Below are 20,503 nucleotides of genomic sequence, written 5' to 3'. Positions count from 1 at the left end.
GAAACATCTAGCTGCCTTTGCAGTTCCACAACAACTCCACGCAGTTCACTCCCCTCATCACCTAACTGCTGAATCCGGTCAATAAGCTCTCTTTGCTTTAATTCAGACTGGTCAAGCTCCAGACGGAGTTCGTCTATAGCACTCATTGAGGTATCATTCAGTATGCTGGAGTTTTGCATAGACATATCTGATAAAAGCCCAGGTCCAAAGTCTGGACTCCCAGGGAACTCATGGTGCTGCTGTAAGGTTTGGAGAGAAACAAATTGAGTTGATAATCAGAAAAAAAATTAATTGCTTCAAGTTGAATCTGAGCAAATTTGAGACAAACACTGCCATCTGCTGGATATAAAACAATAATACAAACTCTAGTATTTACAGCTATAGTATTTACAGTCAGAATTATTAGCCCTCCTGAATTATTAGCCCCCTCTGTATATTCTCCCCAATTTCTGTGTAAGGGAAAGAAGATTTCTTCAACACACTTCTAAATATTAGTTTTCATCATATTATACTAGACATTTTTCAAAATAGCAGTATTCAGCTTAAAGAGGCATTTAAAGGTTTAACTAGGTTAATTGGGCAGGTTAGGGTGACTAGGTAAGTCATTGTAAAACAATGATTTATTCTGTAGACAATCCAAAAAATATTGCTTAAGAGAGCTAATAATTCCCACCTTAACATGGCCTTAAAAAAATTAAAAACTGCTTTTATTCTGCTTTTATGCTTATGCTTTTATGCTTTATTATGCTTTTATTTATTGTTTTAAATAAAACAAATAAGGCTTTCTCCACAACAAAAAATATTATCAAACATACTGTGAAAATTTCCTTGCTCTAATAACATCCTAGGGATCGAGTGGCCACATACGTGGACAGCACATTTTAGCTCTTAAGTGGCTATTTAAAATACTTAATTTTTTTTATTATTTTGTTACAGACATATAGTGTCATCCTGAAACTGTTTTGCAGCAAATGAAATGTCCCAAATCCTATTTTTAGCTGTCCAAAATGGGCAAAAAAATTTGTTTTTACTCTCTGATAGTCTGATCAAAAATCTATGTTAAATATGCATTAAAAACAGTCAGGAAAAAGTGTTTTATGTAAATTCGGACCACGAGTCCAAATATATGGACATCATTTTTCTCTAAAAGTACATCATATCAAAAGATGATACTTAGATTTTTATTCTAATTAGGTTCCAATAAGCCCAAATTGCAAAGAGAGAAAAAAAATGCATGTAAAAAAACACCTTGGCTTTAAAGAGATTAAACATCCTTAGGGAAATATTTAAAAAAAGAAAACAAATTCACAGGAGGGCGAATAATGTTGACTTTAACTGTAAATAGTGATGCATTACATTATATAATATAATACATGATATATATTTAACACTATAAAATGCAACTTTTTAAAATGATAATTTATAATATTATAGCTAGGAACTTTATTTAGTTCACCCAAAATTGAAAATTCTGTCATAATTTCACTAAACTTCAGTCACAAACAAAAAACTACATCCTATTAGGAACGTTAGTAGTTACAGATTTTCAACATTCTTCAAAACATCTTTTAAATCTTCAAATAAACAGAAAAAAGAAACTCAAACTTTTTGTAAAGCACTTCAGAGTATTTAAATGGAGAGTACATTTTTATTTTGGGGTGAACAATACATTTATTTTACTTATTTATTGTTTATTTATAAAATGACAATTACACTGGACAAACCAAATGCATTTGTTTACGTATTTTAGCAGACTTGCTAATTCTTAACACCTGTCCATGGTAGGATTGACATTTAAATAAATAAATAAATAAATAAATAAATAAATAAAATACATATGCACAACGTTATAAAACTTTACATACAATAGTTATAAGGCAAAAGCAAGAGGCTCTTTCTACCGGTGTGTGGGTACCTGTGAGTATGTGCTGGCCAGACTGTTGATGCTGGAACTACGACTCGGTGCTTTCCACAAGTGACTGGGAGAGCTAGTCATTCCTAATGTCCTCCTGTAAGATATTTCACTCAATTAAACTTAACTGAACATCAATCAGCTTCATATTAAACCCATTCTACTCTAAATAAAGTACAAAAAATAAACAAGACAAAAACATAATTTAGTAGAATTATGTGTCAGGGCGGCACAGTGGCTCAGTGGTTAGCACTGTCGCCTCACAGCAAGAAGGTCACTAGTTTGAGTTCTGGCTAGGCCAGTTGGCATTTCTGTGTAGAGTTTGCATGTTCTCCCTGTGTTGGCATGTGTTTCCTCTGGGTGTTCCACTTTACCCCACAGTCCAAACACATGCGCTTTAGGTGAATTGCATAAACTAAATTGGCCGTAGTGTATAGCGTGAATGATTGTGTATGGGTGTTTCTTAGTACTGGAAGGGCATCAGTTGCGTAAAACATATGCTGGATTAGTTGGTGGTTCATTCCACTGTGGCGACCTCTAAAATAAAGACTAAGCCGAAGGAAAATGAATAATTAATGAATATGTGTCTCCTTAGTTCTGTTTCCATGCACCTGTTTTTATGGACATTCTGAAATAACGCATAAAAAGAGAAATGCCAAGACGTGCATACATTGACCAGGATAAACTTTTTATCTAATACAAAAATCTGCATAGACTACAATGGAAAAGCATTTACTAATTAAATTCCAGCATGGACATAAAAAAATTATGTGATTTTGTTTTAACAGATTTTGTGCGGTTTAGACACATACCACCTTTTAGAAACCGCACATTTTTCATACAAACTAAAATCATATGAAGTTCCATGAACTAGCCACTTTTCTGACAATATGAAAATAGATTTGTTTCCTTGTGTGATTGGACTGGTTTAAAAGTGAAACTCTGCTAATAAAATGGTCTGCGTAGGCTCTTACCTGGCAAAAGTGGGCCATTCTGCGTCAAGGTCATGACCTCTGGATGCCACATCAAACTGGACATCATTGAGCTCGTAAAGATAACTAATGATGTCCACGCTGAGATGGGGTTTGAGAAACGGACTCCTCGGATTATACCAGTCACTACAATCAGAAAGACACCAGTAAATAAACATCATGTGACTTTGCTAGACCAGTTTCAATGCAAAAACTGTTTAACATGCTGTTGCTTTTAAATCATATTGGGTTTGAAAAAGAATGCAAGAGGTTTCTAGGTGGGTTCCTACTTGCAGTGAATTTGAAAATAAAATGATGAATCTTTGACTAACATTATACTCACAACAACCTTTTGCAGTTGATGTCAAAATTACTAGACCTTTTTTACCCAATTTCTGTTTAACGGAGAGAAGATTTTCTTCAAGACATTTCTAAACCTAATCGTTTTTATTTTTTTTATTTTTTTTTTTTGATTTGATTTATTTATTTTTGATCAAAAATATCATACATAAAATATCATTAACAAAAAAAAAAAACACATTTCAACATGGTCGAAATGGAGTGGGATGAAGCACAAGCTTATTATTTTCCCATCCCATTACCACATACTTCAAACGTCTATTACTTAAACCTATTTCTTCGTTCCCTCATCTCTTTTTTTACATGAGACATATTTTATCTTTTTGGCATCTTTGACATTTTATATGTTTAAATCCATTTGTACCTTTACATTTTGTAACATAGACCCCAAGAAAAAAAACATAGTACTGCAAAAAGCCATTATTTAAAGTTTCATCATACCTTTCTCATTTTATCCATTTTCAATCACCTTCATCATTATATTCCTTTAATATTACATATTTATACAACTTTTTAAACTGATTTGATAAGTAATTTCTAATAACTGATTTCTTTTATCTTTGCCATGATGACAGAACATAATATTTGACTAGATATTGTTCAAGACACTAGTATTCAGCTTAAAGTGACATTTAAAAGCTTTACTAGGTTAATTAGGCAAGTTACGGTGATCAGACAAATCATTGTATAAGGATGGTCTGTTCTGTAGACTATCAAAATATATATTGCTTAAGGGGCTAATCATTTTGACCTTAAAATGGTTTAAAAATATATAAAAACTGCTTTTATTCTAGCTGAAATGAAACAAATAAGAATTTCTCCAGAAGAAAAAATATTATCACACATACTGTAAAAATCTCCTTGCTCTGTTAAACATAATTTGGGAAATATTTGAAAAAAAAAAAAAAAACATTCACAGGAGGGTGAATAATTCTGACTTTAACTGTATACAACAGAAAAGTTTATGATAGCTCTGTGGTGCTGTTGTTTTGTGTGTGTGTGTGTGTGTGTGTGTGTGTGTGTGTGTGTGTGTGTGTGTGTGTGTGTGTGTGTGTGTAAGCCATATTTTATGCATGTCCCTGAATTCACACATCAATGTACCACAGAACATATTTCTGCACTACCAGCACAGCTCCTACTTTAACTGCAGAGTAAAAGCATAGAAACCGCAGCCTTATCTAAAGGTTTCATGAAGAGTAAATGCAAACTTTAGTGTTGGGAGAAAATCTGAATCTGTATTAATGCAATCAGAGCATAGTGAATGAGGCCGAAACATTGCACTGCCTGACAATTCATAAAATTGTATCAAAAATAAGGAAGCCAGCATTAACCTTACATAAATGGGTACAGTACGCTCCCGTTAACCTAGAATAAATATAATATTGTTTTCTTAAAACAGGGAAGCTAATTTAAAGAAGTAAAACTCTGTGTGGGAATTGGTCTCGGTACTGCTTCTGCTGAATTAAGCTCTGTGATTGTAAATAGTATGGTAACTAGAACAAGCGGAAATGCCAGCAAACCAACAGATTTAGCCTTTTTTGGGTTAGATGGTAAATTGTTTGTTACATGTTTTTTTTATGCCCCACACTGATGACCCGACCTATATTTGGTTGGAAAAAATGTCATAATCACCAAAATGGTGCACAAAAATGTATTTATTTTACACGCACAAGGTTGCTGAATGTTGGACATGTATAAATAAGTTATTTTCAAATGAGTAAATTTACTATTAAACTAAAATGATAAATAAAATGACTTTAGACCGTCTCAGTAAGACTGAACAGGGAATTCCCATATACACATGTATTTGTTTTGTCAGTAATGTTTGTATTTTTAAGTTCATTTGTTTTTACTGTATAAAGTACTTTATGCTTTTTAACAAACAGGTTTTTTCAGCACATTTTATACATATAAATTCGAATATCAAGTTTCTAATAACTATTTTTTGTCTTTAAAATGATAACAGTAGTTATTTTTCAGGTTACTATTACTTAGCTTAAAGTGCAAAAAAAAAACTAATAAAAGAGCCAAAGGCTTAACTAAACTTAACTAGGTTAATTATATACACACACACACACACACACACACACACAACAACAACCTGATGAAAGTCTCTCAGTTTTAAAAAACAACAAATAACATCTTGACTTCTAGTTGATCACTTGGAGTCAGAAGTGGCCTATATGAAAGGCAAAGGCCTCTAGATTACGATTATTTGACCAAAATAAAATATGATTATGCCTTGATTTTTTATTATTTAATTAGGACAGTAATAAAGTCATGCTGCAGTGGAAACAGAATGAATATTGTGTCTGACTCTATCATGAGCTTGGAGGACTGCATCCATACATCTCTGCAATGACTCAAATCACTGATTAATAAAGTCATCTGGAATGGCAAAAAAAGCGTTCATGAAGGACTCCCAGAGTCCATCAAGATACTTTTGGTTCATCTTCAATGCCTCCTCCTTCATCTTACTCCAGACATGCTCAATAAAGTTCATGCCTGGTGACTGGGCTGGTCAATCCTGGAGCACCTTGACCTTCTTTGCTTTCAGGAACTTTGATGTGGAGGCTGAAGTATAAGGAGCGCTATCCTGCTGAAGAATTCGCCCTCTCCTGTGGTTTGTAATGTAATGGGCAGCACAAATGTCGTGATACCTCAGGCTGTTGATGTTGTCATCCACTCTGCAGATCTCTCACACACCCCCATACTGAATGTTACCACAAACCATGATTTTTCCTTCACCAAACTTGACTGATTTCTGGGAGAATCTGGGTCCATGCGGGGTCCAGTAGGTCTTCTGCAGTATTTGTGATGATAAACTAGAAGTCAAGTTATTATTTGTTGCTCTTACAACTGGGATCGATGATAAGACTTTTGTCAGGTAGTGTATAGTATTTAATACAATAATATAAATATCTTTCCCAAAGATTGCATATTTGAAAATTCTAACTAAAGTGCTTTAAAAAGCTGTGCTGTACACATATTATTAAACAGATGTTGAAAATGGCTGTTGGTTTAAAAAACAAAAGTGCAGTGGTTACAGAAATTTCTTGAAAGTCAAAAAAGTAATGATTGATCCAAAATAAACTAATGAAAATCAGATATTGCTCTCGAATTGTGATTCAACAGCAGTATTAAAAAGGGTAAACTTAAAGGGCCATAACACCCCCCACTTTCGGTTAAAGTCTACTTCAGAATTTTTTCAAAAGATGCATGATTAATAGGTGTGGAGCTCCGCGAGCATCGGGCAGGAGTGGGCGTGGCCAGCAGGGGAGAACGTGAGCGAACGTAGCTAGCTCACAAAATGAGACAAACCGTGAGGAGACGCATGAGTTTATAGTTTACAAAGTTAAAATGCAAAGAAATGAACAGTGATTTAATGCCCTGCTACATTTGTTATTCGTAATTTCATATACACATAACCACAATTTATATCAATAAAAAGATAAGTGTGTTCATGTAAACCCTATAAATGAGGACTTCTCCCTCAATCCCAGTATCCAGCAGACTCAGTGCAGCAGGTCTCCTGACCTGTCTATTTTAACCATTAGTCCTGCTGGTAATCTGGAGGATTTAGGCAAACACAGCAGCACGGCGATGTGTCTGAATGTGAACGAACTCCTGATAAAAGACAGCGTCCGCCATTCTCTAATTCTCATGCTGCTCTCCCGACAAAAATGCTAGCAGCACGCACACAGCTTTGCTGTATGATCGGCCCTGACAAGATCGCGGGGGAAAACATGCAACAAACCCCGTGGATCATGGAAACAAACACATATGAGCCTTCATGAACGGCTAAATACTGTGTGCCCGTGCCGTGGGTCCGAGACGTGTCTCACAGCTCGGGCTTGACTCTGGCAGGTCTCATGAATAATTAAGCAGCCGGCTCTTCTCATAGGATAAGAAAACTCCGCTATGAATAATAATGAGAAACCGACGCGTCATCATTGCACTTGCAGTACTGCGCTACGTCGCCGATTTTGATCCCGCCTCAAAAATCATTTAAAACCCGGAAGCTGAAATTAGCTGATAAAAGCTCAAAAGTATCCAGTTTTCCCCACTATTAAAGCTGACAGGTGCTAACATTGTCTTAACTGATGCTCAACACACACACATCTGTTAATATAAAAAAAAAAGTTCTCCAGGGTGTCCTGAACCTTTAAATTGGCCTGCACATAATTGAAATGTACCAACAATATATGTATATGTCCAACACTAGGTCTGTATATGTATTTAAAATGCACTGTAAACATATTTACTGTATATGAAATCCATTTTACATGTGCAAATGTTTACATACTGTACATCTGCAGGAAAAAATACCCAAAATAACATAATAATAATAATACCCACAGGACAACATTTTAATGTCAGATGTGTCACGTAAAAGAAGAGTTTAAAGATCTGAAAGGTAAATGGAGTGTTTGTGAGTAAAGATGCTTAGCATGACAGGTGAGTTGTCAGTGAATTGTGGTACCTGGTGACTCTGGAGTTCATGAGGCACTGCTGGAGTGTGTCTGCCAGCCGCTGATGCACCAGAGAGTAACGGATAAATGCTCTGCCCTTGCCCAGAGACGTTTTCAGCTGAGACACACAACAAAACAAAGCTTTAAATATGAATGAAAACATCAACTGTGTTGCCAACCCCTGCATTATGATGCAAGGCTGTTTTTAAATTGAATTGTGACCACATGTCTGTTCGCTTGACATAGTTTTGTATGCAAATTAATGGATCACACCAGCATATATTGTATAAGGAATAATAGAATCAATATTAGAATTAAACCCTGTTGAATATTAGTGAGAAAATGGAGCTTTACAAAACCAAGACGTTTTAGAGGGTTTGTTTTAAATAAAAGTTGCATGTCTACAGGAAAGTATTGAGATGAGAACTACCACAACACAACACAATATTAAAAAAAGAAGAAGGTAACCAATAACACAGACATTTATGTGTGTATGTGTGTGAATAAGCATTCGCTGCATAAAGCATATGCAGGATAAATTGGTGGTTCATTTCACTGTCAACTCCAGAATAATAAAGGGACTAAGCCAGAATGAAATAAAATAAATTCAATCAAAATAACTCAAATTAAAATAAATTAAAAATAAAGATAAAAATATGAATAAATAATAAATGAAATAAAATAAAATTTAAAATGAAATTAAATTAAATTAATAGCTGTAAACTAAATTGTCCATAGTGTATGTGTGTGAATAAGCATCCGCTGCATAAAGCATATGCTGGATAAGTTGGTGGTTCATTTCACTATGTCAACTCCAGATTAATAAAGGGACTAAGCCAGAATTTTTTTTTTTAATTTAAATTAAAATAAAATAAATTAAATCAAAATAAATCAAATTAAAATAAATTAAAAATAAAGATAAAAATATTAATAAATAATAAATTAAATAAAATTAAATAAAATTAAATAATTAAATTAAATTAAATTAAATTAAATTAAATTAATAGCTGTAAACTAAATTGTCCATAGAGTATGTGTGTGAATAAGCATCCGCTGCATAAAGCATATGCTGGATAAGTTGGTGGTTCATTTCACTATGTCAACTCCAGATTAATAAAAGGGACTAAGCCAGAATTTTTTTTTTTTTAATTTAAATTAAAATAAAATAAATTAAATAAAAATAAATCAAATTAAAATAAATTAAAAATAAAGATAAAAATATTAATAAATAATAAATTAAATAAAATTAAATAAAATTAAATAATTAAATAAAATTAAATAAAATTAATAGCTGTAAACTAAATTGTCCATAGTGTATGTGTGTGAATAAGCATCCGCTGCATAAAGCATATTCTGGATAAGTTGGTGGTTCATTTCACTGTTCATTTCAACTCCAGATTAATAAAGGGACTAAGCCGGAATTTTTGTTTTTATTAAATTAAAATAAAATAAATTAAATCAAAATAAATAAATCAAATTAAACTAAATTAAAAATAAAGATAAAAATATTAAGAAATTAAACAAAACTAAATAAAATAAAATAAAATTTAATTAAATTAAATTATTCTTTTTTTTTTTTGCTTAGTCCCTTTATTAATCTGGGTTCGCCACAGCGAAATAAACTGCCAACTTATCCAGCATGTTTTATGCACTTCCAGCTGCAATTAAAAAACATCCACACACACTCATTATAAATTGATAAATTAAATTAAAATAACTCAAATTTAAATAAATTAAATTAAAATAAAATAGATTAAATTAAAAATACAGTAAATTAAATTTAAAAAATAAAAATAAAAATAAAAAAACAAATAAATATATAAATGAATAAATTAATTCATCAATTACCATAAATTTCCCAACAGATTTAAACAAATAAACACAATGTTTAAATTATATTACAAAACTACATTATATAATAACGCTATACAAAACTATTTTGTTACACAGACATACAAACATATATATTTTCTACAATATACATATATACCTTATATCTAAATATATATAAACATTTTCTCAAATATACATCCATGCACGCATGTGTATATGCACATATAAATAATATGTACACAGACAGTTCACACACATAAATTATGTCAAAACAAACTTTAATTATAGATTAAAATTAATATTTTCCCAGCACTTTTACATATTTTAAAACACTAAAAAAATGTCTGCAGCAGAACTTATTGCATTTCCAATTGTACGTGTTTTCCTATCAGATGGGGTGAGAATAATTCAAAAGTAGAATAAATCAAGCAGAGTGCATTTCAAAGGTTTGCAGTAGTCAATTTACTGGTGTCTTTCCCATATTTTATCACCCAAAAAAGCATGCTTTCACCTATTTTTGCACCTGTGCTGTAAGTAGATTACAAACACACACACACACACACATTGACATCTATGGCTGCGCTAGCTTGTAACGTAATTTGCGCTGCTCTTCATAAACTGCGTTGGGCATAAAATGAGCTGTTTTATATTCAATGTTTGTAATAATTATCATGTTTTCTGTTCACTGTGAAGTTATGTAAAGAAAATAAAGTGTTGCTAAGATGTTTTTAGTGGTTCCAAGGACTTTTATATACTATTAACACTTTTCGATTGACAGTGTTTATGTATTTAACTAAATTGGCTGTAGTGTATAAGTTTGTGATTGTGAGAGTGTATGGGTGTTTCCCAGTACTGGGATGCAACTGGAGGAGCATCTGCTGCATAACACCAATGATTACAATAACAACACGGAAAATCCAACAACCAGTAAGTTGCCTTAAGCTGAATAAATCACCAATTATAACATCAAATCCCAAAATGTAGCATCTCTGCCACTGAAACCAACCGCAGCAGAGCAGGAGGAAGCTGTGTGTAGTTAAGACAATACAAACCAATCTAGCTGATGACATTATCAGACAGCAGACATGCAGAAGTGGTGTATTTAAAAAGAAGGATGGCATTTAGATCAGTGCATTAGGCCAGCATAAGGAAGAATGAATTCAATAGTATAATTAAACTTTGTTGTATTTCAGTAAGAAAACGGAACTTTACAAAGCCGATAATGAGGTTTGTTTTAAATAAAAAGTAGCGTGTCTACAGGAATGTTTGGTAAGAGAAGTTTAATACAATACATAATATAAAAAAGGGGTAGTTAACTATTAAACAAAAATAGAAAAAAATTTAATTAAATTAAAAACTAAAATAAAAAAATTAAATAAAATGAATAAAAAATTTAAATAAAACAAAATAAATAAATAAAATAGAATAAAATTTATATAAATAAAATTTATTTAAATAGAATTAAATTAAATTATTAAAAATGTATTAATTACATTAATTAAATATTGTTTATTCATTTATAAATTTGGTGACAAATAAAATAGAATAAAATATAAATAAAATAAAACAGAATAAATTAAAAATAAACAAATAAATAATTACATTGAATTACATGAAACATTGTTTATTTATTTATGAAGAAATTTAAACAAAAGTTTTAAAACTAAATAAATAAATAAATAAATAAATAAAATATACATAAAATAAAATAAAAATAATAAAATAACATTTAAATAAATAAACATAAAATGTAATTAAATTAAACATTGTTTATTTATTTATTTATAAGGTTGGTAACCAATTTAAACAAAAAATATTTAATATAAAATAATTAAATAAATTAATAAAATACATATAAATAAAATAGAATAAAATAAAAATAAATAAATAAATAATATAATTAAATTAAATAGAATTAAATAAAAATAAATTAATGAATAAAAAAAATTTATTAAATGAAATTGAATTAAATATTGTTTATTTACTTATAAATTTGGTATCAAATTTAACCAAAAATGTTTTAAAGTAAAATAATATAAAACAAATATAAATAAAATAAAATAAAATAAAAAATAAATGAATAAAATTAAGTATTGTTTATTTAGTTATAAATTTAGTAACAAATTTTTAAAAAGTTTTAAAACTAAATAAAATATTAAAGTAAAACAAATATAAATAAAATAAAATAGAATAAAATAACAATATTTAAATAAAAAATAAAATAAAATTGAATTCAATATTGTTTATTTATAAAGTTGGTAACAAATTTAAACAAAAAAGTTTTAAAATAAAATAAATTAGAATTTTAAACACAAAAATAAAATAAAATATTATTAATAAATAAATACATTTGGTCTGAATCATATTAAAACTACATTAGTGTACAAACAAAGAACAAAACTTCTAAAACTTCTATTATTCTTAGTTATTGTTAATATAATAAATCATAAGTTGTATATGTTGATATTAATTTAACTGACCTGAGCTAAAATGAACTAACAATAAATGTTTTTACCTGCAATAACTGACACTTATGATCTTGCAAAAATTTAGCTAATGCTAAATCAAAAAATCTACTAAAAAGTACAAATAGCCAATGCAGTATTTCGATTAATTTGAGATTAAAAGGTCAAAAAGAAAATATTTAATTGTTTTAATTTGGTGTACTAAACTGATTGTTATAAATAAATAAATAAATAAATAAATAAATAAATAAATAAATAAATAAATAAATAAATATTAGTACTGTGCTAAAGTTAAAGTCCTAAGCACTATACCAGCTTTTCTGGCCTTTTTGCACAATACATAATCAATTAGTTTCTTTAATAAAAACAAACAGAAAATGTAGGAAATATGTACAAAAAACAACAATAGCTCAACATTTCCTCTTCAAGCAGGTGTCTGTTTAATGTGGCTTCCCTTGGTTTTGTTCTAATTGTTCTAACATTTTCTGAAATAATGTGCAGTGTAAAACCGGGCCTCTTTTAGCCCTTTTCAGAGTTCATCTTTAGGTTTACACTGTCTTATATTTTTTTCTGTCGAGGTGATCCCATACAGCCTCAATAATATTTAGGTCTGGATACTATGGAGGCCATTTCATGACTGTGTGTTTTTCATCAGCCGTTTTCCTTCTCCAAATAGGATTACACTGCAATTTACAGATCATGCTGAAAATGAAAACTATCACCGCTGAAGTCCTTTCCAGAAGGAACAGAGTAATGGATTAAAACCTGTCTGTACTTTTCAACATTCACAATTCCATCAATTCTGACAATATTGTTCAGGGCTCGAAATTAACTTTTTTACTTGGTAGCACCGGTGCTCCCAACTTCAAATATTTAGGAGCACCAAAATAAATTTAGGAGCACCAGAAAAAATTTAGGAGCACCCACCAAAAATGATTGAGCACCGCTGCAAATTGCTTTTTAAGGGATTTATTGTATTTTAAAACAACATCAATAGTGTTTCGACTGACAAAAACCAGAAACAACTATCTAACTAATGCTGCGAAGACATTGATATTTGTGTGCAATAATTCCAAAGTGAATGTCTAATAATTATAGAATATTAATGATGATGAAAATGACAATAATAGTAAAAATGAATTACATTTCTCATTATGATGCTGCCTTGAATGTGCATGAATGTAGGTTATCTGCTATAAAAAGTCTGTTACTTTATGAAAAATAATTGTATAGTTTGCATCAAACAAAAATGAAGCATTGCAGTAAGAAATATTGATTTTGTACTGCTGTTTTTATATGCATGTCAATTTAATAAATAATATTTCTGCTACAAAACAAACAAAAGATTATAATAAATCATTCAATTCAATGATGAAAGCTGCAAAGCAGTCATCAGTAAATAAATAAAAAAATAATATACACCTCAAAAAAGAATAGACAAAAGAAAGTAAGTAAAGTCTCACTTCTATTACTCTTTAAAAGTTTTGGTTTCAGTTTGTGTCTATTTAAAGGTTCAGTCTGAGATGATCTTCATTTTTCTGTGTTAGTGGAAAAGCTGGCGAGTCAGCCGACCCAATTTATGAGCAGGCAGCGGAAGATTCTTGCGATGACCACCGGCGGAATACCGCTGTTTGTTATGAGACGCAGTTTCAGTGTAAACTTAGTAAAGGCGAGCTTCTTTGGCGATGGTATTAGATTTGACTTTTAGCGGACATTTGTGCTGAACACGCAGTGAATGCAACGCATGGAGATTCGGGCACATTCTCCAAGAAGCGCGTACTCGATGGATCTCAGCTGGTGGATCATTATTCACCACGTGACGTGTCATGATCGCTCTTATCTGCACCTCAATTTTAGGTGGGGTTTGCAAACCTGTGTGCTTTAAGTCTTTACTCTTCTGCCGTTTGCATTTCCCGTGGTCATAAAAGCTCCTTCCCTGTCATCTGACAGCAGAATACCTTGAGTGAATGACAGCTAATATGAACCAATATAGTGGCAGGGAAGAGCGATTCAGCACGTTTTTACAAAAAATCAAAACAGGTCGCACTACAACCATTATCTGCAGTCGCACTAATGCGCCCAAATATATTATAAGGTCGCATAGATTAATTTTCGGGCGCATATGCGACCAAAATGGTCGCAATTTCGAGCCCTGTTGTTAACAACTCAAACCAGGACAAACAGCCTCTCTCCAACATTGTCTTAAAAAATGAAACCAAACTAATTTAACCTCTAACCTAACTCCTGTCCTAACAAACTATACCTCAACTCAAAGATCATTTATTCACCCTGTACACATCTCAATTTAAAAAAAAATGACAAAAATATTTAAACATATGACTGGTTTCGTAGTAAAAGGTCACATATATCCATTATACCATCAGTAAAAACAACAGATTTATTGTTGGCCTAAAACCTTTGCACAGTGCAAAAGTTCTAAATGTTTAAAACAACACCAAAAACGAATAAAATAAAGATGTTTACCTCTGAAATTGATTTAACGAAGCGAATTCCATCATTTGCTCCTTTGATTTTGGCCAGGCAGTCGCTGAAGTAATCCCAGTAGTCTTTTCTGGAGCCCAGAAATGTTGTTTTCTCCTTTTGGTCGAACTAAGCAAGACAAACGATAACACAACCCTTCAGAGAAATGTCTAACAATCAGACCTGATGAAGAGTAAATGGAAAAGTTTCAAGTTCTTTAGGGACATGTGGGAGCTCATCTAGTTGCAGAAGGGCCTTTGAGTGTATCCGTATGGCCTGCTTCACACCTGGTATTAACCTTCATCTCGGGTGATCAGATCTCAAGTGCTCGGCCGAGACATTTGTCATTTACACCTGATATTAACATGCATCTCCTGTGGTCACTTGTGTTTGGCTTTAATCAGAGCGAAGATTTTCAGAGAAGTGGCTAAATGCATGTCATGGCATGTTAAAGTGAACAAATAATAAAGCACGGGACCATTATAAAACCAAAATGAATGGAATGAGTGTTTTTTTTTTTTTTTAAAGAGGTTTAAAGAGGTTTTTACTATAAAGGTTTATAGTAGTAAAAATGTACCTGACAATAGTAGTAAAAGGTGATTGTGAAATGTTATTAAAAAGCAAATGAACACTCTGGCACATCTCTTCCAACTGGGCCATGCCGGCCGACTGAACAGTGCCTAAGCCCGATTCAGAGCACTCACACTTCTCAAATGATCCGGGAAACGAGCCTGGGCACGGTTCGGATAGCATTGTGTGAGTGCACTTTAAGTGTGCAGAATTATTATTATTATTTTTTTTTTTATTTATTATTTTTTTTTTTTTTGCTTTTTAAGCTTTTCAAGGTTGAATTTACCTGACAATAATTAGAGCAGTTTAAACCAATTGTGAAATATTATTAAGACGTAAATGTACTTTGAAGGGGTTTATTTCTGTGATGTAAAACTGAGATTACTCATTAGTGCTCAATAATTATAGCTTGAGTATTAATAACGGCTTTTATTATCAACAGTGTTGAAGCTGAATTTGGTTTTAGCTGCTCTTTTAGCTGTATTTTGTGAAAACAGTCACTTTTTTCCAGGATGAAGTTCCAAAATTTTGTAACATTGTAAATGTATTTGCTGTCAATGTGGATCAATTTAATGTCTCAATTTTAAAAAAATGAATGAAAAAAGGTATGTATTTATTACTTGGCCCACATTTTTTTATATGAATATAAAATAATTCATTGCCAAAATATAAAATATAAAAATATAAAATGAAATATGAAAAATAAAAAAAACATGAAATAAAGTTTGTTGAGCTGAAAAATCAGCATATTAGAATGAAGTCTGAAAGATCATGTGACTCTAAAGACTGAAGTAATGATGCTGAAAATTCAGCTTAACATAAATTATAATGTTTAAAACTGTAATATTTCACTATATTGCCATTTTTACAATGTTTTGACCAAATAAAAGCAGCCTTGGTGGGTTTCTTTTAATAGAAAAACATCTTAATTACTTTTTTATAATAAAAATTTAATTTCAACACGAAATGACATGATCTGATTATTGAACAAAACACGGGTGTAAATTTTGGACACTTTTGCACAATTATTTGAGTTTTTAGTATTTTTTTTTTTTTTTTTTAAGGTATAGTTTATCCAAAACTAAAATTCTGTCATCATTTACTCTCCCTTTACTTTCACCTGGAAGCCTGTAACCACTGCCTTCTATAGTATTTGTTTTTCCTACTATGAAAGTTTGGGATGCTCCGATCGATCTGTCGTAGATCGGTATAATACTGGCCGATAATCCCATTTAATGACTCAATCGGTACTTGCTGATCTGACCAATCTCATGAACTGATCAAGCATTTGTTTGAGTTTACAAGCAGAGTAAGATGCATGTGTGCACCGGGTTATACATAAAGCAGCTAAATAGAGCAGCTAAAATACATACAGATGTGGTGCGACTTCTGTTTATACAGTTTATTGGCGCGACTCGTGCGAGTGATGATTTCTTTGTTGCAACGTTTGTATGTCCAGTGTTTTGAACTGCTGTGACATGAGCAAAGCGATCGTCCCTATCTAGTGTCTCATTTAACCATAAGGCCTCTCTCAGAAGCTCTGCAAGTCTCCCACCGGCTCTGTGACGACTAAACATTAGTTAAAATACCCAAATGATGGCAACAAGAGTGAATGAGCAAGAGAATAGACTGAAAGAGGCATGATGAGGGATCCTTTATTTATTCTCTTAGGTAAGTAGAGATCTACACTTAAATATCATACTTAGAGGGAAAATGTGCTTTGTGCATAATACAGCTTGAAGCATCAGAATCGGTACTCAATATCGGCCGATCTCCATGACAAGGAAACGGTACTCGGTATCGGCTGCAAAAATCCTGATCAGAACATCCCTAATGGAAGTCAATGGATACAGGTTTTCAGTTTTCTTCAAAATATCTTCTTTTGTGTTCAACAGAATAAAGAAATTCATAAAGGTTTGGAACCACTTGAGTGAGAGTAAATTGCAAGTAAATCTTCATTTTGGGGTGAACTATCCCTTTAAACCACACATACACTAAATTAGCAGTTTAATTAATACCCTAGTAAGCTGTTCCTGTTTATGATTAGGAGTCAGGTGCATGAAAATAATTCCCATGAATCTTAGAAAACTGTTTACATGTGTGTTTTGTGTCTCTGACCTGAAGCAGATACTCCAGCTTGTAGGAGAACTTGTGCAGATTGGAGCTGTCATCAGTAATGGGCTCACCGCTCTCTTTATACTCCTTTGTCAGTTCGGAAACAGCATCTGTAAGAAAAGACCACCAAAAACAAGCAAATTTAACAACCCAAATGACATAAAAGACATGAACACACACATCTGCACGGCAAAAAAATTGCTTTTCCTACATAAAGTGAAAAAGTTGGGCCTTGTTGTTATTTACAGTCTTGTTTTACACTGCAGTGCAAATACGTTTTTTAAATTAGATTTTTGGACTGGAAACAAGATAAAAACTCCAAAAATTCTAAAATTAAGAGACACTTTTTAGAAAAGTAAAAAAAATGTTTTATTTTTAGAAATAGTAAGTTAAAATTAAGAGAGTCTTTCCTTAATACAAGTTCATTTGGCGTAAGCAAAATAAATGTACTTCAAACTGAAAACAAAGTACTTTCCTTACTCTATTAGCAGATTATTAAACTTGTTTTAAGGGAAAAACTCACTTAACTTTTAACTATTATATCTAAAAACCAAACATTATTTTTTACATGACTAGAAAATGCTTCTTGTTTTAAGAATTTTTAGATATTTTAAGGAGAACATGACAAAAACTCCAAGTAAAAAAGCATTTTTGCTAAACTAAATACCAACAAAGCCCCAGCTTTATAGTCCTTTTTCAAGGCCTGACAAAAAATCCATCTTTAACCATGTTTGGTCATATTTCCTCCACCCGCCTTTAATCCACTTCAGGAACCGAAATGGCACATATGAGTGATGAACTCTGATGCGCAGCTCTCTTTCGTTTTGCGTTTCTCTTTCCCCCATGTTTAAAGTTAAAACCCCTGTGAATCGCAACTGCACGTGCTCCAGCATGGACGTCTCTTTGTCACTCTCTAAACAATGACTCTGCCTGGGTCATGACGGCGCACACACACACATATCCATACCGCGCAGATCTCTGATAATCCTCTGGATCTGACTGTCCCCGACTGCAGCACCAGTGGCCATGGTCTGACTAGCTTCCTGCTGGAGGTGTCAAGAGGTCATCGGTAGACTTCTGAGAAAAAGAAGGACAAAAGATGACAAATGATTGACGTACACACTATATTAAGTTACAAAAAAAGCTTAATGTTAGTGATTAATTCATGTTAGTATAAGAATCACACCAGTGATTTTAGCAGGCGTTTGCAAGTCAAAGCATCACTGCAGCCCAACCCAACTTTATCAAATGAAATGAGTGTAGTTAACTCAAAGTGTACTGAAAGTTAATTCTACTCGTTTGAAAAGAGTTTTGAACTCAGCGTTGAAGGTGATGAGTTAATTAAATACTTCATTACTTCAACTTAAATGGAGTAAGTTCACAGTACTCATATAGATTAGGTTTTTAACTAACCAATAATTTAATAGTTTGTAGCAATCGGTTTCCTCAAATGGTTTGAGTTGCCTTTACTTATTGGGCTTTACAGTACTCGATTGGTTTGAGTTCTCTTTATTTATTGGGTTTTACTGAGCTCAAATTGCTTCATTTACTCAAATGGATTAAGTTTACAGTACTTTTTAGGTTTAGTTATTGAACTTAAATGGTTTGTTGCAGGCGAGGCAGTGGCGCAGTAGGTAGTGCTGTCGCCTCACAGCAAGAAGGTCGCTGGTTCAAACCTCCGCTCAGTTGGTGTTTCTGTGTGGAGTTTGCATGTTCTCCCTGCCTTCGCGTGGGTTTCCTCCGGGTGCTCCGGTTTCCCCCACAGTTCAAAGACATGCGGTACAGGTGAATTGGGTAGGCTAAATTGTCTATAGTGTATGAGTATGTGTGTGAATGCGTGTGTGGATATTTCCCAGAGATGGGTTGCGGCTGGAAGGGCATCCGCTGCGTAAAAACTTGCTGGATAAGTTGGCGGTTCATTCCGCTGTGGCGACCCCGGATTAATAAAGAGACTAAGCCGACAGGGAAATGAATGAATGAATGGTTTGTTGCAATCAGTTTCCTCAAACGGTTTGAGTTACCTTAATTTTTTGGGTTTTATAGTGTACTATTGAGTTGGCATCAGATATTACATCATTTTTAATTAGCAAAATGGGGTTTAAAATATTATTTTTGGCAATGTATGCAGTAAACTGTTAAATTTCAATGCAAAAAGAGTTTTGTTTTTAGTCCAAATAGGGCTGGGCAAAAACGCAATCTCAATGAATTATTTTTCCAAATTGAACAATTATGATACATATTTCAACATAATTCATTAATTGTTCCAGATTAAAAAAAGTCTCCTAACAATGACTGAAGCCACAAATTATAGGGTTGATTAAATAGCATTACCTATTTTCAGAGGCCGATAACTTTTGGTGGCTGAAAATTCAATGCATCTCTAATATCAACATCCTTCTAAATTCCCATTGTTGTACATTTCTGCTGTGTGATTGGCTCTTAGATCAATATAAAGTAAAAAAGCTCATCATTGTTATCGACATAAATTTTATCATAATTCGATATTATATCGTTTAACGGCCCAGACCTGGTCCAAACATCTGAAAAGTTCTTAAATCAAGAAGCCTTTTTTTAGACAAGTACTAAATAGAGTTGTGTTTTCAGAAATGTTAAGATAAATATCTAAATTAAGTGTGTTTTTCTTCTTAAAACAAGTCATATAAGACATACAGTGGAACGAAATGTTGCGTCTCGAAGGAGCATGATGCTACATGAATAAACATTAACAACACTGGACATAAGTGCTATTTTAAACCTATAATTATCATTCTTGAGAAATATAACTATACTAACTACACTAACTACTAACTGTACATATACTATAAATACATAACATAAGACAGACTATAAATGTTCTCTTACATTAGACAGAAAAATATTGTGCAAGATTTTGTGTAAAAGAGACACTTAAGGTTGAAGAAAACAAGTACATAAAATGTGGTACATTTACAGGTAAAAATTGTTTTTCTTATTAAGTCCTTGTACAATGGAGTTTAAGTAAAGTGTCTGGTGCATATGGAGAGAAATGTGTTTCTACAGATGGTTTGTCAAGCCCACTCACCAGTAAAAACACTCTTCTGTCTATATGCACTCTCTATATGTAAAGTGCACTCTTTATGGGTAAAGTGACAATGCATATAGAGAGAAGAGTGTTTCTACAGGTGGTTTATCAGGCCCTCTCACCTGTAGAAACAATTTACTGTTTATATGGACCCTACATGAAAAGTGCACTCTCTATAGGTAAAGTGTCCGGTGCATATAGAGAGAAGAGCATTTCTACAGGTGGTTGGTCAAGCCCACTCACCTGTAGAAACACTCTTCTGT

The 20,503-nt window shown here is 32.4% G+C and overlaps 1 protein-coding gene across 5 annotated transcripts in view; it reads right to left on the bottom strand.

The window, feature by feature from the left end:
• The window catches only part of fyco1a (FYVE and coiled-coil domain autophagy adaptor 1a), a 97,494-nt gene that overhangs the window by 54,638 nt on the left and 22,353 nt on the right, over positions 1-20,503 (bottom strand). For all 5 annotated transcript variants that reach the window (XR_015523891.1, XM_087307636.1, XM_087307637.1 and 2 more), the window contains 7 exons: positions 18,147-18,256; positions 17,183-17,289; positions 14,498-14,623; positions 7,727-7,833; positions 2,887-3,030; positions 1,916-2,009; positions 1-239 (listed from right to left, as the gene is read on the bottom strand). The exon at positions 1-239 is cut by the window's left edge and continues 2,239 nt beyond it. Coding sequence is in view for 4 of the 5 variants with exons in the window: in XM_087307636.1 (XP_087163762.1) it covers positions 1-239; positions 1,916-2,009; positions 2,887-3,030; positions 7,727-7,833; positions 14,498-14,623; positions 17,183-17,289; positions 18,147-18,207 (878 nt within the window). In the remaining variant the exon portion in view is untranslated. The remainder of the gene's footprint in view (positions 240-1,915; positions 2,010-2,886; positions 3,031-7,726; positions 7,834-14,497; positions 14,624-17,182; positions 17,290-18,146; positions 18,257-20,503) is intronic.

This window comes from Danio rerio, chromosome 23 (assembly GCF_052040795.2).
Source record: "Danio rerio strain M-AB ecotype USA chromosome 23, GRCz13ab, whole genome shotgun sequence".
NCBI lineage: Eukaryota > Metazoa > Chordata > Actinopteri > Cypriniformes > Danionidae > Danio > Danio rerio.
The sequence above is the reverse complement of the archived record's forward strand: the minus strand, read 5'-3'. Positions and strand labels throughout refer to the sequence as shown.